The following is a 22574-nucleotide window of genomic DNA, read 5'->3' on the forward strand; positions in this document are numbered from 1 at the left end:
CTGGGAAATTTTCCAGTAGGTAACATAAGCTTTCCTTTCTACCCTGAAGCTTTATGATGAAGAATTAGCTTCTAATCATGTCACAAACAAAAAATAAGGGAAATCAAGGAAGAAGAAAAATACATTGAAGATTATTTCCCTGCAGGATTTTTTGTAGCTGTAGAAAATAAAATTTATTTTCCAGCCTTTGTGCAGGATCAACTGCATCAGTCACCTTGACAGGTGTTTGTTTCAAAAGGTCACAGAATTGCTACCTCAAGGATTTCAAAGAAAACATTAGGCCAAGTAGTCCATTATTTTATTGCCCTTATTTCCCCTTACATCTAAATACTCCCTCTCTTCCCTCCTAGATAAGGTCTGACAGGAGAGAAGTCTATTTTTTCTGAGTTTAATAAAATGCAGTTCCTTTGTGTCCACTGATTTTTATTGTTTGTCGTGGTTTAGGACTTCCAAGTTTTTCCAAAATTTTTGTTTTGGAGGAAAAGCTTCTAAGATGTTTGATAAAATAAAAGTGATAAATTTTTTCTTGTTAACTGAATGGCCTTAAAAATATTATATCCTTGTCCTGATTACAGGTTTTATTCCATTTTCAAGATAAGTCCCTCTTCACCTTTCAGAGGGATAGGTTATGCACAAGTGCTCTTCCTACCCCATTTCCACCCTCAGGTTATGGGTGAGTGCTGCATTCTTTGAACGGAAAAAACATCAAACAAGGCCAAGCAAAGCTCTTCTTCACACCCTGCTGGCCTTTGTCTCCTTGCAGCAAATTCACAAAGCACACCACACTATAGACCTTGAACTACAGACTTTTCTAGCAACCATCTTCATTTCACTTCCTGTGGATCAGGAATGGGTTCTTTCATTTTTAGCTGAGTCTACCTTATCTACTCACAATAAAAACAGAAGAAAAACCACACACATGTTCTTTGTTATACTTACAGATGACAAAACATAAAAAATACAAGTTTTAAGACTTGGCATTAAGAAATACATAAGAAAGTTCCATCAGAAATGTTCAGCAGAATATTCATTTTATATCTTCACGATTGCTCCAAACCAACCTCAATCTATATATGATCTGTCATCCACAAAAAAGATGAAGAAATTTCAAGAGTGCTCAAGGTCCAACTTAATCACTGTGGTTATTATTATTATTATTATACATCTCACCAATGTAAGAGATGGCAGACCTACTGACTTCTTCAGAGAAAGCTGAGAAAGCATTAGAATTAAAACGTATTAACTGTGGAAGTTCTGAATACAAATATTTTACTTCCACAATCATGTGATGCAATTATAAACTGAATAGGTTCTTTTGCAGCAGGTCTGCTTTTCAAAGGTGAACAAAGGATTTACAAGGCAATACATACTGAAAACTACATTACCCTCATAAATGCTGGATGATCTTTGCAGGTAGTAATATTGCTGTAAATCATTACTTCTCCTGAGATTGTATCATGTGTTCCATTGGAGGAAAAATAAAATCTTGCTTGTGTATCCTCTTTTCTGTTCACGTCAACACTCAGATTATAAAGCAACACTACAAAATAAAATCCAGGGAAAATAAAGGTTATAAATCTTTAAGTGTTGCAATCTTAATGAGTTTCTTCTGACTCACTTCCATAAGTATATTCTGTAACATCCATTTTAAAATGCTCTGCTTAAAAACACTGACATAAATCCATACTAAGAAAAACTTCTAGTACCCTGAAAATTGCTTCATGGCTGTTCCCCAATATGTGCATTTAGATCAGAGATAGTTTATCAGGTTGTATTTACATTTTCTACCCAAATCTATTTATAGAAAACACACTTCAGTTAGTTACAGGGCTGACAGTAACTTACAACAAACACTTAAGTTAAACAATATTTGTCAGTGCTAGTTGACTTCACAGTTTTTTCTATTTAAGTTAGCATGGATTGCTATGGTAAGAAGTTACAAACAAGTTTCAGAGCATTACAGATCTATTACTTCTAATTTTTTGCCAAGGGTTAGGTTATCTACAATTTCTACCAGTACTTTTTTAAAATTAAAAAGTCTTATGTACAAGTCAAGATGTACATAAGATGTCAAGGTGTTATGTACAGCAAGGGTGACCCAGTCTGACTGCTCATCTTTCAAAATGAGTATCAGTTTCAAAAGATCTGATAAAGATCAAAAGACACATAACTTTACAGTTCATCACTGTATGTGTTCTCTGTAACATGCTCCCTAAGGTTATTGTCTGTTCTCACCCAGAAGAGTTGAGCAATTTAATTTTATATACCATGTACTTGCAGGGCTGTTTGCAGTTTACAAATAGCACATGACAAGTAGGTTAAAAGCACTCAGGCAATACAGGCAAATTTAGACAGTAAATTATGTTAAATTAATTCACCATGAATATTCCCTCTGAAAGACATCACTTCTAGCAATACCAGTTTTTTGCCAAAAGCAAAATATGCATTATATAAAACACAATACAAGATTTATTTTTCAGTAATTTTGGTGGGACTCCTTTTCTTTCACAAAGTGCCCCACAATATGATCAGCTGCTTGAGCTGGTTTGGGAAGCAATGCTTTCTCTCTGTTGCTAAGTGGAAGGCAGCATCCTCCAGCAGTCCCATCTGGTTTGGTCCATGCCTGAGAAGATTGCTGTTAGAGGACATCTAAATATCACCCTTTTAGTGCTGCTGTCTCTCCAAGTAACTCCAGCAGTTCTAGCAGGGATGTACTCTTACTCCAAATTGAACAGAAGTGTAATGGCCTGATGTTATAGGGTAATCGTGATATAAAAAAGGTATCCATGTTTTCAGCTTTTCATTTTATACTGAAATCAGATTAATGGTCTATTGAATACCAGCAGCATTATTCTGTAAATAGGTGCATTTGAAATCAGTACAGATAGGGGATTATTTTTCCAGTAGCTTACCGATATAACCAGGTACCTCCTGTCCTCTATAGGTAAAGCATATCTTCAAATTCATACAGGTGGCAGGCTGCTCATTTTCCATGCAGTCCAAATTAGTTCGATTTATTGAATTAGAATGCTTCAAAGAAGCTTCAACAATTATCACTGGTTTTGTTCTAAGAATAGAACAGAGTAACACAAATAATGTTTAGATACAGCTTACAGAATGTCTGAAAAACTAATCATCCCTGACAACCTATTTTTATATTTTAGAATTATAATTTTAAAGTTATCTGCATTTTTCAGATAGTTTCAAATAGTTGTATGCAAATTATTTTTACCTCAAAAAGTCACAGAATGATATTTTCATTTTTTTCAACGTGTTTACTTAAATGTTTCATTTGTAGAGACTTCTAGAGCCTAGCGAAGTTGAAGATATCAAGAATATAATGAGGTTAAATTAACTACTGAGTTTCAATAAATTCCACTAAAAAAATACAGTTAAATTCAGTCTTCAAAAGTACTGAAACATATCAATCTCACCTGAACACCACAGCAGAATCAGAGAAAAATGCACCAACTGCCACATCTGCACAAAAAGAATGTATCAATAACCATAATTTGTCAACAGGAATTACTTCCTAGGCACAAGCATTTTATAGCATATTCACTTTCTGGTGAATATTAAGACACCATTTGTCCTTTATTTACTAGAAGGGATATACTAGTATTCAAGGACAGCTCCAATACTTCTGCACTGTCCTAAATGCTGCATGCTAATTTGCTGGACTTCCAGATATTGATATGTGATGATTTGATTTCTATTCAATGTTTAAGTGGTTGATACTGAAGGACAACTCAGCTAGGTAGGAGATACTTGCCTTCTTCTCCATCCAGATATTCAATATTGCTATACATGCACATACAAACTGGTTTTTATATATATAACTGATTTATGTCTATAACATGTATGAAATTATACATAAAGAGAGATAAAAGTATTTCCTTTATTCCAAATGAACTGAATTCTATTCATGCAAGAAGGAAAGAAATATAGACAGTTTATATACCTCCCAAATGAGGCAGCAAAAGTGAATTGTCAGATGACTAAATGATATAAGGGCCTGAGGGCGTTATTGCCAGATTAGTAACCAACAGCTGACCTGTGGGCAGACTACTTGTAACCTGCCCTTTAGGCCAGCATTACAAATTAACCTGGATAACATTTCTGTGGACAGAGCCAGAACACAAAACATGGCAACTTTGTGCTTTTCCATCCTCAAGAGCAGGACAGACATACCTGACCTGACCTAACACTTATCTGCAAAATGTCAGAATGTTTTGATGATATGTATAAAGCAATTAATATATACTTGGCACCAAGTTAGCACTACTTTGTCATGGCCACAAGAACTCCACAATGGCCTTAGCTCAATGCCATGAGCCCTAAGTGAGGGTAAAGTATTGTTCACTCAGACTGAGAGTCAAGGAGTCCATGACTCTTGTCAGAATCCAGACTCTGGGAAGGCCAGCAATATATTCAGGTTAGCACAATAGTCTGGACAACAAACATGCTTCCAGTGCCCAAAGCAGCTCATTGTGACATTTGTAAATGAGATGTCTGCTTTAAAAATATAAATCACATTTCTCTTCCCCTTGTGCACTATGATCTCACTATTACATTGTTCTCAGTCCTTAAATAATAGTTAGGTGACCGTGAAACCTGACTGCCTGGCCTCAGCTTTACCTCTTGTTTTTTCTTCCCAAAATATGAGATGTGACATGTCATCTCAATAACAGATTCTGCTTCAGTTAAAAGTATCAAGTAGCACAGTAGGGTTGTTCCCCATGAATTTCTATTCTTTTAAAAATTAAAAGTAAACAAAATTGCTTAATTTACCTTGATAACCATTGTTATCTACATCAATGCCACTTGATATGGATTGTCCAAACATGCTCAAAGAATTACTGACTTCTTTTCCTTGTATTCTCTGAGGAGAAAAATGTACAAGAGAAAATTATTCTTGGAAAGCTAATCTCTGAGTTACAATTTCCAACAAAAAATGTTTGCAGAAAAATCCTGATGAACTTAAATCCCATAAATCTTTTTTAAAGCTCCCAAAACAATTTTTTCTCTCTTACAGATTATATTACGACTGAAAATCACAGACCATGTAAAAATTTTCTGAAGTCTTTTAATGTACTTCAGATGGTCAGACTGTCAAATGAAGGGAAAACCCTCTCAGATTTAAGCTTGGGGTTTTTCTGGATTGGGTATTTTGCATTGAAAAAGCATACCTGTGAAAATGATGGTGTTATTCCATCTTTCCTGCCATTGTATATATAAATGGCCCCTTTTAGATTATCTTCATGTGGAGCCCCAATTGCCACATCTGGAAGAACAATTCAGCAATGATCATGGACTAGGAAATATGACTACTGAACAGTTGAAGAAATGCAAATCTTGATGCATGTAATGCCAGACCAGATTTACTTGCCTGAATTCAAAGGCAGTGTTGAACACAGATATAAAGCAATCAGAAACAATACAGTCCAGCTCAGTAGTCTGATTCTACCTTAATTACTGTGTGTGAAAAGCAACAATCAAATACTGCCATTTTGTCAAAGTCTATTTCTAGCAATACTAATTTTGACCCTTAAGAGGTTAAAAGGTTACCATGAAAGAAGGCAAAATTATCATGATCTTTAAAAAAAGAGGAAAAAACAAGCGTTATATTTATGGAACAGTGATGATTTTCCTGCTCTTCCCACATGGATTAAGTCACTGAAACACAAGTACTCTTATTATAGTGCCCAAAATAAACCATTTATTTTTCTATGAAGTGTCCATAACAGTTAATGATAAGCTTGGAAAGGCATTTAACAAGGAAATGAAGGTACAAAGGGATATGCTGGTACAAAGGGATATGTTTTATGCCTAGATGACCTAATCCCAGAGGGACGAGGCAACTCATAACAAACTGAATGAACGTACCTACTCACCAATCCACCCTCAACAGCCCTTACCAAAAACTCCCATGGTTCAAATAGCCAGAGGCTGTTAACCAAGCAGTGGAGGGAGGGATGGGGAGATTATGTACACCATCTTGAAAGTCACTGTTAATAACTGGGAACTTGCATTTACAAATAAGAAAAACCTGAACTCACTGCAAATCAGAAATAATTTATGCTGCACTGAACCAAAAATCATATGAAGCCCAAAGCCTTTGACTGTTTGGTTTTACAGAGCAATTCTCTGATTGAATCCACATTGACTGAGTCCATACTGTGGTGACTAAACCACATAAAGCACATTATACATCTTTCTACTAGTGAGATGAAAATGGGACAGTCAAGTTGTGCCTGTTAAAATTACACACACATTCTTGAGGTCAGATTCTACACCACCACCTACACCATTATCTTCACAGGGCTGAAACTGATGGTTTAGATCATTGAAGGAGTTGGCTCTGCTGTGCTTTTTAATTGCTACAGAAAAATGCTTTATATTGCCAGTTTCTCTTTATATTTTGCTTCCAGCCTTTTTCTTACAATTTTTTTTTCTTACTGTTACTCTCCATATTACATCCACTTTTCATTTCAGTATTTCCATAGCAATCTCCCAACGTGAAGGTTAATTTCAATATCCCCATGTATTTAGTATTTACTGGTGAGTATAAAATAAGCAGATTTTGACTCATTTTTTTGTTTATGATTGTTACAGAATTGTCAAATTATTCCCCAACCTTTGTCTCAGGTATTTAACACAGGATTAGTGATTCCATTTGAGTTACAAAAGTTACAGATTATGCTATCACTTTATGCTCATGCTCTTTCTTAGACAGAACCTAGTGCCTTGGTATTAAACATCAATGACTGTGAAGCAGCTGTTTTTTAAGTCAGAAGAGAAAAGTCAAGTCACAAACCAAAAGAATTCTCAGACTTCCATAATCCTCCTGTTTATCATGACATTCCACTGATCAGAGAGAATTAAACCCAACAGGTTTTCTTTGGATCCTTACCTTCAAAGCCATCATTGTCTATGTCTCCTAGATTGGCTATGGACTCTCCAAACCTTGCTGCATACAAGTCACTCCCGCTGAGCTCTATGTTCAGCTCTACCATCTTTGCTTCCTGAAGGAAAACAGAGTCAATGGCACATTAATGGAATATTACTCAAAATGTTAAAACTGCCTTGGATACCAATATATAACCCCACCAAACTTCTTGATGTAGAAGCAAGCATTTTCAAATACATTTTATGGTATTTAGTGTAAGAATAGTAAAGTGACTACACTTCCACTTCTGAGCCTTAGAAAGCATAAAAAGAAGCCTATTGTAATGCATGATCTATTCAGTCATGTAAATTGCAAAACTGAGGAATACCAGTCTCTTTCCTGATTGGGACCAGTAACTGCATGCAAATGTTTCAGTCCTTGGTTGTTTCTGAAGGGCTTGGTAAGTTTCTCTTCAGCTGGCAGTTCAGTGGGAAGCACAGCAGTGGAGGAGAGCTTGGAAAGAGGCTGCAGGGGCAGGCTGCCACCACCTCCAGCTCCTAGGAAATGAACCCAGTCTGCGTGCAGCTCCAGCACTGGTGGGAGTAACTGTGCTACAGCTGACACTGCAGCCTTTGGGGGTGTGCTGTGCACTCCTGCTGGGGCAGCCATCACAGCCCTAATGCTGCTTTTCCCATATCAGGAAATATGGGAAACTCTTCCTCTTAGCCTATTAAACCAGAACAGCTCTGTTGCCGTGTGTTTTTAAGAGAAAATACTTACAGAACCTGAATTAATATAGACATAAACTCTTCCCTCTTCTCTGACGGTACTTTGCATTGGAGCACCAACCAGTAAGTCTGAGAAGCCATCTGAATTCAGGTCCACAGCACAAACTGCAGCTCCAAAGTAAGAACCGAGCTGTGTGCAGACAAGAAATCATTATTATTTTTGCATTTTGATGAAGATGTGCTAGAAGTTATGAGGTGCAGAAAAGTAATAGGATAGATTTACCTTTTTACCCTTTAGTTCAAAGAGAATATCGAATTGCTTCTCAATGCTAAAAATATATGCCTAAAAGGAAAAGAAAACACAAGCAGAATTCAGCAAACTGTAATCTGGAACACTTCCCAGTGCTTTCTCTACAGCATGTGCTAAAGAATCAGCAAAGCAATGCTTAGTATCACAAATTACAGCTATCTCCTGTTTCCTACCTGCACCTTCTTCAACACCATAGTTCACATCAATGTTATCCAGATTGCCTACCCTAATTCCTTATTCAACTTTTCCCTCATGAAAAGTCACATCTGATACTTGTCTTTAATATATTAATCTAAATTGGAAGATCATGGTATTTTTGGGGTTATAATCATTAAGCCAATATTATAGACAATTCCTTACTTTACCAATCTGCTCCTGTTGGGGAGCCCCTCCAATTATTTCTATACTGGATGGTGTCAGAAAATGTCCAGCTCCAACAGAATATCCTGCAAATCAGAAATGCACTATTCAATACTGGGAATGCTATGTAACAAAGAAAGAATGGGAGCATATCTTATAAAAGCTGTCAACACCATAAATTATCATGACTCTGACATTCAGACCTCATGCAAATCAGCAATGAAAACAAAACAAAGTTTTTGAAGTATAAGTAAAAGGTCACTACAGACAGTAAGTTCCATCAAGCAGGAAAAAGTGTCAGAAACACTCATTTCTTCCCAAGAACTCAATTATCTGCCATACTTCAAAAGACAATAAAATAAATTGCAAACACCTTCTGCTAATGCATATTCTGCAATTGTTCAGTGAGTCCACACTATTAATACAAATAAAAATTATCCAAGTAGATGCACTGGAATGTGGAAATAATAGATTCAATTGTTACTATTTGACTATTATAACTGGATTTAAGAAAATTAAATGTAGTGCTACTTCTATGTGCACATACACACACAGAGCACCATGAACACACACATGAAAATGTCAGGAACAAATTGCAAAAGCCTTATTATGCAGTAAAAAACCATTACATCAGCTTTAGTAAATAAATCTACATTACAAAGCATTTCTGTATGTGGAGAGAGATTATAAACAGGACCATATTTTGGCGCAGACATCCAGACACAGAACTGCAAAACAAAGGCTAACACCTTAACCTGTAGCTGCACAAGTCATCCTTACTCTTTCCAGAGTACATTACAGCTCAGAATACAAGACAGATAACATATTCCACTACTCTTGCATTTACTGAATGACTGCTGATGTTCACAGCATGCAGAGGAAATGGAAAAATCATCTTAGATAGATGAGAACAAGCTTTGAATCTTTTGTCAGTGAACATAACTGCCTAGAATTAAAGTTTTCATTAAGCCACCTTTTTCTTTTCATATTTTAAGCTAAAAGAGATGAACAGAGCAATTTATCACTTGAAGGTCAACACCTAGCTTTTATTTACTCAACAAAAAATTAGGGATGAAGCTTAATTTACGTCCTCTGACATTTACTTTCTAGTTATTTTTGTTTTGTAAAGTGCAAACATTACTAATTCTTAAGGACTTAAAAAAAAAGCCAAACATTCACAAGAATTACAGTAATCACATAGTTCTCATTTCTTTTTAATGGTATTAAAATGTTTGGCAGGGGAAGGATCAATCACATAACTGATCCTTTAAAGGCATAGAGAAATGAAATTTTTTTCCAACTCCATAGTTTTGTCCTTTTTACCATCACTACAGTTTTTCAGTTTTCTGAAATGTTACTTGCCCTTCTCAGATTTCTAAAAGGAACTGTCTTCTACTTTATGATTTCTTTAAGGCAGTTTAAGTGCCTAAGGTTACTTTTTCATCAGGGCCAGCTGATTTGAAAGGCTGAATAACTTTGAAAATTCCTTTTATAGAACTCAGCTACTACTCTCCAAGAGACTCTCAAGTAGTCAAGAAAATATTACCTAGTGTTATGTATTACAAATATCTAATTTCCTTCCTTCTTTCAGTTGTCTGGTACACGAACACCCTTGTTTCTTCCAACTTATGGAAAATGCTACAATACTACTGCACATCCTGTAGTCTTTAGTTTCTTAATTATTATTCTTTAACAGTTTAATGAAAAACATAAATAAAGATGCCAATGTCTTGATCCCTACCAGTGGAAGAACAGAGTAAGTAGATAATGGTATCTACTCACATGCTTGAATTACACTCTGGTCACAATATACTTCCACCACTTGGTAGGGATAATTTCATTCATTACTTAAGGGAGCAAAAACCTCAGACTTCTAAAAAATAATTTGGTAACAGAATTAACCCTGAACAGATTTTTGTCTTCAATAATTATAAGATGGCATAGATGCTGAGGGAGGGAAGGAAGGTACCTTTAAATCCTTCAACCACACTATGGGGTTTCAACCCCATTATGAGGGAAAGGAGCAGAGGTTAAAGTAGCATGAAACTGGAAAAATTCCAGGTTTATCACAGCTGCTACTGTACAGACATACAGATAAGTTAATGGTGCCCTTCTTCACCTTCCTGTAGAAAGGCAAGTTCAGAAGACAAATTCTCTGCTAAGCCAACACGCATCAGATAACTAGAGTGAAGCAAATACCAGCTGATTTCAGGTCCTGGATGGCCAAGGCAACTAAGAGGGATCACATATGTGTGGAAAGGCCTTCCCTAACCTCTCCTCAACACAGTCCTTATGCAGGTTTTTACCCATTTGCCTGGATCTGGCTTCTGGCTGTCAGTGATCTGACTCATTCATTACAGAAATTCTCATTCTTATACTTGTAGAAGCAGAAATCTGGAATGAACTTTTTTCCCTAGAGAAGTGCAGTACTTTTTCTGCGGATTACTATTGGAAAACTGGAGCTTTCCACTCTCTGAAGCTCTTCTTTTGTCCTGTGAAAGGTTAGAAGTTCTACTGGTTGATCTTAGGGATTTCTGCATTTCTGATCCCCCTTTACCAGCCTTTCTCTCTCTTCTGCTTGACTTTCCCAGAGTCACTGTGGCCTTTGCAGGCCCAAAACTGAATTCTGAAGTCTTAGTTCACTGTGTTTCACAATAGCTATTTCATAACATATGCCAACTTCCTATTGTCAGATGAGTGGAATCAGAAACAGGAAATGTTCATCCACGTGAACCGGAACTTTGAATGGGAAAATGCAAAACCCAATGGTCACAAGCAAAAATATTCTTGCTTAGGAATTCAGGAAGAACAGATGAGCTTTTCTCAGTGTAGTGAGAACTCTGAAGCTGCTGCAGTTTTTTTGGCATAAACCTTTACAAACTGTAGCACTAAATACAGGTAGTAACTTGGATATAGGTACATGAGTAGAACTTCATGGCCTTGGTTACAGATATTCATAAATGAGGTTTGCCTCCTCACATATCCAGACTAAAATATGTTTGGAATAAAAAAGAAAAAATAACCAACACTGGAGGAAAGTTTGTTTCTAAAGGTCACAGCATACTTCCCCTTATTGACAATACAATTAAAACTTCCCTGCAGCTTTCACTGTAAAAATCTTTTCATATTTCTGTTATATGTGAAACCACTGTCTTTTTCTGTGAAAGCTCTTGGCAGCATTGCAGACTTGAGTGAAATGACAACCATTGCTAATCAGAAGCATCCCTAAGTTCTAAATCAAGAAATGGTTAAAAGTCAATGGTGAGATGATAAGAATAGAAATCCACTGTCCGAGAAGTTTCCTCATAAAAAGAACAGAGAGGAGGACTTATAATTGAATAATATTTAACAAAATCAGAAATCATCTTTAGAACTGCTTCTGGTTTTAATAGTGAAAACACTCAAAAACACTGTGCACTCCCTCCAAGAGCAGCTATTTAGCTTATATTTTAGTAAAGTGTTAAATCCTTTAAGTACCTAGATAACTGCCAAATTTCACTTGGTTATCGGAATCTGTGTAAGAGTGGATTTTCTTTGCAGTTTTGTTGTATACAAACACAGAACCAGTCCAATAGAATGATCCAGGGGCTCCCATTATAATTAAGTCCTAAAAGAAAAGTAAAACAAAGCCATGTTATTCACACTGAAATATTCATGAAAATAAGCAAAACAAGTAAAATGCTCTTGTTTAGATCTCCTGTGAATTCTATGAAATGCTACTGGAGATGCATCTGGCTCAGCACTGGGGTTTACTACTAAATTACAGATAATATTTTCCAGACTTTGTAAAAATACCATTTTTAAAAGCTTTAAACTGTAACAACAAAATACAGCAATTCAGGATATTCTCTTCTCAAATGAGTTTTTCAGAAATGACAATCTTAGGGTGGAATGGAGATTAAATAATAAAGAGTATTACTCTGTAAAGCAAGAAGGCAAGCATTATAACTGTTACATCAAACATATTAAAGAGAATAATAAAATTTCATCCTCTGCTATATCCATGCCCTTTTTCCCAATGAACAATAACTTTGGATTTAGTAAGGTGTAAAAGTATTCTTGGGAATAAAAATTAAAGCCTTACTTGGGAATTATCATGCAAGTTATAGCAAGATTTAATTAAAAATGAATTCAAAAGTGATTTTTCCCTCCCGCAATAAAATACAGCATTGATGTTTGCATTTACACAACCCCTTTTAGATATTATACATAAAAGTATATAAACAGAGAGACTTCTGGTATCTTTAATACACACCTCAATGTAAAAACTAGATATTCCAGCCTGACATGACGCATGGTTTTCTCCATACTTTCGTGCATGAGCTGGGAATGGGCAAGAAATATTAAAAAGGATGAGAAGCACATACTTCCAGAGTTTTGTCACCAGGCTTTCAAGAGAAGTTCAGAGAACTTATGAAAAAACAAACAAACAAACACCTGCCCAAAAAGTTGGTTTTCAGTTCTGCAATAAAACTAAAAACACTGGTTTCTACTAGATAGCCTTTAGGTGCAATATACTATTGTAACAAACTTAAAACACTGTGTATCACTTGATCACACCTGCCTTTGAAATATTGTGACTTTAAAGGCTATACTTTCAAAATTGTTCCATGAATGAAACAGAGAAATCACCACATCTGGACACTCTTCCACTCTACTTCAGGCATACTCTGACAGGCTTGATTGAACTTGCCCTGTGCTCCACTGGTGCCATGAGGGGTTTGTGTTATGGCAGTCTCAGACATCCTGCTTTCATCCTAGCAATCCAACACTGTCCCAGCTCTGCTTTCCTGCAATTCTTTGCTGACTGTCTGCCATCAGGGTTCCCTTCATTCCATACGCAGATTTGTACACTTAAAGTCTCCAAAGATAAAAACCACATGATTTCACTACGCCTTGTAAGAGTCTCCAAAGCCAGCAGTGAGACATTTGATGGCATTACTCTGTCTGCACAGAAAGATCAGATTGTCAGCTGATCCTTGCATTGGCAAGGCACAGGGCACATTATTGTTCTCCTGGGTGGGTGGTAGGTAAGAATGGCAAAGCATGGATGGAATCATTTGGTAGATTCTGGTCTTGCCTCTTATTCTGCTCCTGAAGTTCTCCCAGGAAGAACCCCTGAAGGTCTCATGCCACAGCAACAGCCTTGGCAGAAGGCAAGTAAGGGACAAGGACATGCACTGTGACAGGCACTGCAGCACCTTTGGATCAAAGGCTAAGGAGCAGGTGGTAACAATCACTAGCAGGTATTTCTGCTGCTCTGCTGTGTGACTCTCCAGAGCAATGACAAGAGTAAAGGAAGGAAGGATGTCCTCTACTGGCCTGGTTTTGAGAAGCACACATCCTTCAGCAATGCAGTCTGGGAAAAAACTACTCTGATGCATTGTTCTAATTATTTTTTTGCCTTTTGAAATCAGGTTTTCTTTGAAGTGATAAACATCTTTACATCACAAACTGGGCTCATATCATCAGCACTCAGCCTCCAAGCCTTTGGCTGCAGAACACCTACCTACTCAGAACAACACAGGCTTTTCACAAACTCTGCACCATTCAATTGTGTATCTCACCCTTCCCTACAAAAGGACTCAAGCCTTTTGCTTACCTATACAGCATGGGCATATGCTGTAGCTCAGCTCAGGTTGAAAATCAGGAGGGATGGCAAAACAAATGCCATGTGGCAGTTTGTGCTCAGTTTTGACGTAAAACACATTTTTCCATCTATGTCCACAAGCCTATGGATATAAAACAAACACAGCATTTGACATGGAAGCCCAAGAAAGTTGGCTGCAGTCTGACAAACAGGCCCAGTGGTTAATACATACAATGATAGATCCGCCCTCCTTCGGTTGCCTCGACAAGCTGACACCCAGCCACTGATTATCCTGCTCTTCCACACACGTCTTCCTACAGTTAACACGACTGAGATGGCCTAGGAGACAAAGACCAGGGCTCTGAACAGAGGGACAAGGTGAAGAACAATGTGTAACAGGTAATGGGAAGAACAATCAATGGGTAACAGGAGAATCCAAGAACTCTGGGGGGACAGTGCAGCAATTTGGGTATGGTGGCTCTGACCTCTGTCTTACACAGGTCACACAGACTTTTTACTTTCTTCTCGAGCAAAGTTATGATTGTGGGTAGCCAAAGGGAACATCCTGGCTCTGAATGTGATAGGCTGGCAGTGAGGATGCCTTCTCCATCATTACTCAGATAGAAAGTGACATTACATTCAATTCTGGTGAAGGGCTGTCCCTGTAAGTGCTCTTCAGCCTAAATGCTTGCAAGAAACACAAGTAGTACCTGTGAGTGCCACCTAAACTCTAGGCTGAAGCAAACATCCCTCCAACTGTGTGTCTACTGGTAGCACCTTAAAACAATCTCTACTGCAAATGGGTATCAAATAAAGGTTGTACTGCCACCTCTGTTGGGGATGGCACATCATTACCTATGCACATCCTGCATGCTTCTTTCACTTTATTGTTGCAATTATTCACTAGCAGCTCTTAGTGTTAGTTCTTTAGTAGAATTAATTTTTTAAAACCTTGAGAAAACACACTGAAATGTCTTCTAACTCTGCCCCACAGCTCAAAAGGCCACAGTATTGCCAAGTTAGTAAACATTTGCTTTCTTCTGGAAAGCAGTAGTGATCCCCACAGTTAGGAGAAGCTACGCATTTATTCTAAGTTATATAAAGGAAGTATTTAATTGTTAAGATGTTTTTATGGATAAGCATTAATCAAATTGTTGAATCAGTATTTTCTATGCATCAGCATGACAGTTTATGAAAAAAAACTTATAAAATAAGGAAACACATTAGGTCATTTGAACAAATTCTTTTGCATAATTTTAAAAACTTTCTCAGATTGAATACAACTACAGGTGAACCCAAAATGTTTGAGGTTTAAGGGTTAGTTTAGTTACCCAGAAGAAGATGTCAGTCCAGACCACAGAGTACTAATGCTGATGAGACATTGTTTGCACAGAAAAAAGCCCCATAAATCACACCCCACACCTTCTCACCCCTCACCCCACCAAAAAGCCTGCAAAAATTAACCCACCAAAGAAAACACCTGTGCTGAGAGCAGAACTGGCATTTATTACTGTCCAATGCATTAGAGAGTTTAAATGAATACATAGATTATCCTCTTGGCTAATGTCAGAGATGACACTTCCATGTGCTGAATATATACCGCTTTTCAGAATCAAGTGTGGAATTTAGTTTTGGAACTGAATTATGCAATGGAAAACTTCTCACTTCCTAAGGGAGACATTTCCATGGTTTACATGAATTATAAAGCACATTTATCTGATTGAAATATCCTCAGAAAAGAAAACTCCATTACACTCCCATGTGTAAAAATTAGTCCTCCTTTAAACTGCAGAAGGCACTTCTGGTAATTCCTTTCTAGCAATGAGTTCCCTCCTCTTCTAACAATGACTTACCTGGGACTTGCTTTTATGTGGACTTACAGGAAATGGGAGAAGTAGAGAAGACCAAGGCAATAAATTTAGACCCCAAGAGACTGAGACTTTTTATCACTAAATCAAATAAAACCAGACAATGATGATGTGAGAGATGAGTAAGTTCAGCCTGTCTCAGTGCTTCCTTCCTGTGCCTCTTTCAGAGGTTTGTAACAAGAAAAAGCACCACCATTCTTTGACACTCACTGGATTTCATTCCCCTTTTCCTTTGCTCCAGTATATGTTGATTCAGGATTATTTTGGCCCTCTGCTGACATGCTGCCTTATGTTTCCTCTCTTTCTCTGACTGGTAAGTATTCAACCATCTTGAAATTACAGACTTTCGTGGGAGAGAGAAGCAAGAACTTGACATCCCAGACACCCTGATGAGTCCCTGCTCAGGGTATGACATTATAAAAGCTTTATCAAATGAGAAAATGCAGTATTCTGCATAAGCAACACAGCAGCACTGCATAAGCTCAAGAGGACATGGCAGCTTGGTTGCCTCAGGGAAAAGGAGCACGTGCTGTCATAAAGTCACTGAGAAATAAGTAATTGCCCATGCTTGTGTACATTACACAGCTGGAAGATACACTTCTGCTATCATCCCCTCTGAACACATCCACAGAAACAATGCAACTGCACACAAATATGGTCATAACTTAAAAAGCCACTTCTGGTTTTGGCCTCGAGGATCATAATACAGATGTTTGCAATGTCATCTGAGAAACCAGTTTTATATAACTTGCTCCAGTGCTTTCCATGCCCAACAGCCTCATCACCCACTTTATCCTCCCACACCTCCTCTGGTCCTTTTGCTAACTGATGAAAACAATGAAGTCTGCTGCAAGGGCAATAAGCCTTCTGATATCATGCTCCTAGGTGTCAGGCTCTCAGAGTCTAGTTTTACTCATCCAGGAAGTACTTTCTGTTTTCACAGATCTGATGGGTTTTATCCCTCTTACGTCCCCCAAAAGACTCCAACCCAAAACATTTAAATGAGACCCATTTCCATCTTTCTGTAACAGACCTAGGTCCAGAAGATCCCCTGTTCCTTGGAATAGTATGGCTATTTGAAAGAGGTCACTTGCAAGGTACGAGCACTGCAAGCAACATAAAAAAAACACGCTACCAAAACTCAAACTTACTGAAATCAAAGTTGAACAGACACAGCTCTGCCTTTGGGGAAAACCATTAACTGTTCACTTTTCCATTGTAATGATTCAGCTGGGGGAGCTAGAGGGCAATTTGTTCACAGGTTAATTGTAGCAGAGACTTAAAGGAAGGGAGCAAGACTGAAACTGCAGGCAGAGCTTTCTGGCCTTATGTTAAACAGTATGCACTGAATTTACTGCATTTGTTTGTAGCTAAAACTAATTTTTTTCTTTAGACTAGATGGCAAATTGCACAAATTATTTGCTATATACTTTAGCCAGTCAATCACTGTTTCAAATCTGACAGCAGTGCTATTGAAGTATTTCTGTAACATTTTATATGTTCAAAATTCAATAGGTCAAAATGTATAGAAAACTTCGTGTAAATTCCTCTGCAATAATCTGTGACTACCCCAAACTGATGTGGGCAAGGATTTGAAACTCAAGACTAGAAGATGGACACAGTGTGCTTCAACCTGAAGTACTGTATTTTGTACTTGAAGTTTTGTAACCAAACAAACTTGAAGTTTGATTACAAGCCTCCGCATCTAACATACGCCATTATTTAAAAATTCTCCAAATACAAATAAATCTGGAGCCTAGAACACTTGACACCATAAACAGAAGTACTAGAACTCAAAAAGAGACTGAAAACTCTTCTATTCATCATTTAGAGAGAGATTTAAAAGTGTCAATGAGGGGCTAGGAAGACGAAGCCTTCCTAGTGTATCTCATTGCTCTTTTCCGCTCTTAAACCAGCCCAGGGCCCACAACATCTTGAAGAACATTAGAACTCTTTAAAGTATGTCTGGATGAGTTATCCCAGATACTGTGATGACTGCAGCATAAGACTGCTCTTTTGCTACTGAGGAAGCAGATAGGGACTTGTGACATATAAAAATACCACAGCAGTTTTGTATGATCAGAGGCTTCCTAATGGTTCATGAATCCTTCATTAATTAGTAATGGCAGTTTCAAGGCTACTTTGGCGAAAAGGAGTGACAAAGTATTTTAGCATATTTATGTCTCCAAGTAATTCGCATCCATTTATTACAGAAGCCCAACATTTGGAAAGCCATTTCTATTGCCTGTTATCACCTCTACTTTTTTATGACTTATAATTAGAAACTTACCACCTCAAAGATGTTTTTACCAGAACAAAATGGAAATTCAACTATTTAAGAGCAAGACAGAAACACTTATTTCTCATTATGCCTGTTCAGCAGTGCAATATATTGCCACACATTTTTCTAAGGAAATTCCCTATTCTATGAGATCAGAACCCAAACTTGAATGAGTTAGACAAAGATAATTAAGTTCAGCTTTGTAATTGCAAGTTCCCCAGCATATTTCTCAGACCTCAGATACTATGCCACTTCATTCACATCCCATGTTCCACAGCTGCCTTTGGCTTCTTCATTGACCTCAGTGACCTGTTTTACAATACAGCACTTCTTTTCAGCTTCTATTTAACTTAAGAAATACTACAGACAAACCTTAGTAATGCAAAGACGTCATCTTTGCAGTAATGAAAACCTAGTTTGCAAAAATGTGGTATAACTATTATTTTTAAAAGTATGTTGTGTAACCTGCAGCCTTCAATTCTGGGAATAGAGGCCATGTTAAGCTGAGCCTTTGGAAGCACATAAACTTTTTCATATACCTTTAGCCCCATTTCACTAAGAATCCCTTAAGCTATTGAAGAAAACCCCATCATATTATTTACTTAGATTTTGTTTCTCCATTGGCTAAATGAGCAAACTGAGAGGCACTGCAGATGTTTGTAGTTTTCAAAGAACCTGAAACTTTCAACCCTTCCTTTTCTTCCCTCACACAGTAAAGGACTATTTTTACCACCAATCCAGGAACAGGGATTTATTGACTCTTAGCATATGTTACTTCACCACTTTAGTTGACCTCTTAGACTTTTTGCAAGCCTCCTCATAAGAATCAGGCAGTCAGGAAAAAAAAAAAAAAGGTCTTTATCTATTAAAAAGTTATACATTACATAGTATTGGAATGAAATTACTCAACAAAACCCCAAAATACTACTTAGGCTGGCATAAATTTAATTTCCATTCTTTCTAGCAGCAACTGCTTGTTTTTTTCTTATAGGACTGCACGTAAAACACCACTGAAGTACCTTAGGTTTTTATAGCCTAGTTACAAAATGAAACTCTTAAATTGATTTGTAACAAAAAGGAAAAAAAAAAGGATAGAAGGATAGAACCTGTCAGTTCTAAGTTTTATACACAGACATGTAGAGAAATAATTGTTTTAGCGTATTTTTGGTTACAGAATGCTGTAACCAAACGGAGCTCCGCCCTGACAGCCACCAGTTCATGGTGTGCCATTGCTTTCAAATGTTTTGATAGCCCTTTTCCCGCGCTTCCCCTTACTGGGGGGTGTGCTCATAACGGATGGGATACTCTTGGTCGGAGGGTGGCACAGTACAAGCTGGGGAACATTCTCTCCATAGCATATGAATAGCGTCAACAGAACTGTATGCAAATGGCACAGGAAGAGAGGCCAAAGCAATTCACACATGTTCATGGCAACCCAGTGCAAAGCCTTCCCCTTTTTAACAAGTATCAAACGCTTGAAAGTTAAGTAAGTTCAGCCAGTTACATCTCCTAAGTATGGAGACTGTGGAGATAGAGAGAGGCAAAGTTAAATGCAGGACCCATAAACACCGATACAGTCAAAAATAACTTTGTTCGCCTGAAACTCCAATAAATCTACAAGCAGGGGGAACCCATCAGCAAGACAACTGTGGCTCAGAGTTACTTTAGGGTGGTTTCTACGAAGAGAAGGCTTTGCAGGAGAAAACATGATTTAGGCATACACTTCCACCCTCCCATCCCTGAGCTTATTGCATTCACCCACTGCCCTGAAAGCTGCAGCAGCTCTCCGCAGAGCAGGCTCACACCGAAACTCTCACGGGGCTTCTGACTCGGAGGCTGAAAGGTGCGAAACGGCTGTGGGAACGACATCTGTCACACCTAACTTCCCCAAATCAAGTTTTGGTGCATGTCATCTCTCTTGATGTCGCCGTTACAGTCCTCGGGCATTAGCGCTGATCTCGCCCTTTGGCGAGAGGCAGAGCACTCTGCCGTTTACGGCGGAAGGGCCCAGCACACCCCGCAGGGCAGCGGGCACCCTCCGTCCGTCCGTCCCCGGCCGCCGCCCCGCCGGGGTCTCCCCGCCCACGGCCCGCCGCCGACTCACCCAGCTGGAGCTGCTCGCACTCTCCGCTGGAGCTGCCCCCGATCCGGCACCGGAATATGGCCCCGGGCTTGACCACCGACTCGTTGGCGGGCCAGTTGGCCCGGGGCGCGCCCACCACCAGCCTGCGGGCAGAGACGGCAGCGTGAGGAGCCGCGGCCAGGGCAAGGCGCGACGGGGTCCCGCGGGGGCGGCCGGGCCGGGCACTCACCATCGCTCCTGGCCGTGGCGGTGCAGGAGCACCGAGTAGCCGAAGAGGGTCCCGTTGTCCCCGCGGAAGAGCAGCGCGTGCTGCGTGTCCAGGTTGTAGGGCCGCGCCGTCGGCAGGCACAGCCAAAGCAGGAGCAGCGGGGCGGCCCAGCCCGCAGCGCTCCGCGCCCTCCCGCAGCTCCGCATGGCCCCGGCCGACCGGCAATGCACCGACGCCGGCTTCCCGCCTCTCCGCTCAGCGAGAGGAGAGGAGAGGGCAGGGCAGCCCCGCGCCCCGCCCTGCCCTGGGTCACCCTCCCCGCGGCCCGGGCTGGGGGTGTCCCCGCGAATGGGGGAGTCACACGGGCACGCCGGCACCTCCTCCCGCGCGGCCACAGCCCCTCTCCCTGCCCGGGCGGCGGGGGTCGGGTTTCTCCCCGCCCCGTCCGCGCCCACGGGGACGCTGCGGAAGGGACGTGGCCCCCGTGTCCCCGGGCAGTGCACGGCCCCGTGGGACGCGACCATCCCGACACCCGCGGAGCAGAGAGGGCCGCGTCCCCCTCGCTTCGCCTCGACACGCTTAGCCGGCCGGGCCGGCAAAAGGGGCAGGAAATACTGGAAACTTATCCTGAAATCTCCCGCCGAGCAGCGGGTGGGCAGCTCCACCCAAGCGCAGGACTGTGTTCTGAGAAAGGAAGTGTGGAGAAGATTGAGTTTTCCTTTTAGATTTAGGAAGAATCCCAGAACTCCTGTGTTGAAGCCTTCCCCACCGTGCCTGTGCTGAAGGCACTTGCCTGCTGTCCCCCGGTGGGGTATTTGATTCCTGAAACCAGTGCCGCAGAAACAGAGCACAGTGAGCCTGGCCTACATATGTAGCGCAAGACTGCTCGCTGCTGATGGCTCCTTCCTTTCACGTGTGGTGTAGTCAAAACAGCACCCCATCGCTTTTTTTTTTTTTTTTTTTTACATTTTAGAGTAACTTTTTCACATTCCTGTTCAGTTCTTCAGTTGCTGACAAAGTTAGCAGCCATGCCTCCAGACAGCAAAGGAACAAAGGAAAATGAGGATTGTGCAAGAGATCTGGTATTTGGCAGACCTTGCAAGGGCTCCCTTGATCTTAGTGAGGAGCTTTTCTGTGTGTTTTCAGCAGTCAGTTGCTGACTCTTGATTTAGCTCATGCTGAGTTGTGCTCATCCTGAAATCAAGGCCTTTACTTGTATCTGCAAACCTTGCCTCAATAAAGTCCTTTGAATACCAGGGCTTCCCTGTTGCCATAATAATCCCTGTATATGGATAACCTATGTATAATGGTATTTTGAATCTGAGAAACAAGAACAGAAAAACTTGTAAATGAAAATTTTAGTTACAAAGATTACTTACTGCATCTGGAATAAAATCCAGTATGATTGCAACTATCGAATATTATACTCGTTAGAAATAACAGTGAGATTTCCCTAATGGAAATTTAGAACACGGCATTTAAAATTTCTTGGGAAAATACCCCCCCTTTCATTTCTATTAAGTTAGTGGAAATGTGGAAAGTTTCACACTTCTGCAAAATGCTGAGCAACTACCAGAGCAGGGAACTGAGGCAATGCAGAGTGAAACATCTTGTCATCCTGACCACATGCAGATGTGTAGTTTCTGGAATGAGATCAGCACAGTGGAAGATCTAACAGCCAGTCAGCAGTGTATCTTTTTTTAAGTCCTCATCTCTTGAGCTATCAGAGGGCTTCTCTGGATGACACTGATGTGGAGCAGTGGCTGTTTCGTGCAAAGGAGTCAAACAGCTTCTCAGCTGCTATTCATCTTCCTTCCAATTACTGACATCAAATGAGTTAAAACAATCAACAGCAGCTGTGAATCTGCATTTCTACTACTCAAGAAGTTTCCACCCTCATTTTCAAAGCAGCAAAACAAGCATGATTCAAAATTGAAATGCTAAATTGTGGTTTAGTTGGCGAAAAATTGTCACATGGTTGTTCCACCATGATGCAGGAACCATGTTGAGATGGTGGCCAGGTTCCTAGCTGACAGGAAAAGGTAGATTGTAAAGTTGTGGGATTCAATTATTGGTGCATACATAGCTGCTTACCAGCTATGATATGAAATTGAGACCTCTACATCGCCTGTCAGGAGGAAATGTGTGTGTTGTCTCCTAGACTCTGCTAGAATGGATGTGATCAGGATCCACCAGGCATCAATGAAATCAGTGGAATATAAATTACTGGAGAGTCAGAAATCCATACTTTGAGAAA

General features: G+C 39.6%; 1 protein-coding gene across 1 annotated transcript in view; it reads right to left on the reverse strand.

Moving 5' to 3' along the window:
- Positions 1–21215, reverse strand: part of ITGA4 (integrin subunit alpha 4) — a 35493-nt gene extending 14278 nt beyond the window's left edge. The window contains exons 1-15 of the mRNA XM_071434807.1: positions 20339–21215; positions 20131–20252; positions 14110–14216; positions 13890–14019; positions 12543–12610; positions 11765–11894; positions 8288–8373; positions 7901–7960; positions 7670–7807; positions 6914–7025; positions 5190–5284; positions 4792–4882; positions 3435–3480; positions 2913–3067; positions 1386–1540 (exon numbers count right to left, since the gene is read on the reverse strand). Coding sequence (XP_071290908.1) covers positions 1386–1540; positions 2913–3067; positions 3435–3480; positions 4792–4882; positions 5190–5284; positions 6914–7025; positions 7670–7807; positions 7901–7960; positions 8288–8373; positions 11765–11894; positions 12543–12610; positions 13890–14019; positions 14110–14216; positions 20131–20252; positions 20339–20841 — 1998 coding nt within the window. The 5' untranslated portion in view covers positions 20842–21215. The remainder of the gene's footprint in view (positions 1–1385; positions 1541–2912; positions 3068–3434; positions 3481–4791; positions 4883–5189; positions 5285–6913; positions 7026–7669; positions 7808–7900; positions 7961–8287; positions 8374–11764; positions 11895–12542; positions 12611–13889; positions 14020–14109; positions 14217–20130; positions 20253–20338) is intronic.
- Positions 21216–22574: the final 1359 nt, after the last annotated feature.

This window comes from Agelaius tricolor, unplaced genomic scaffold (genome assembly GCF_023055355.1).
Source record: "Agelaius tricolor isolate 1412-34295 unplaced genomic scaffold, bAgeTri1.0.p SCAF_10, whole genome shotgun sequence".
In the NCBI taxonomy this organism is placed as follows: Eukaryota; Metazoa; Chordata; class Aves; order Passeriformes; family Icteridae; genus Agelaius; species Agelaius tricolor.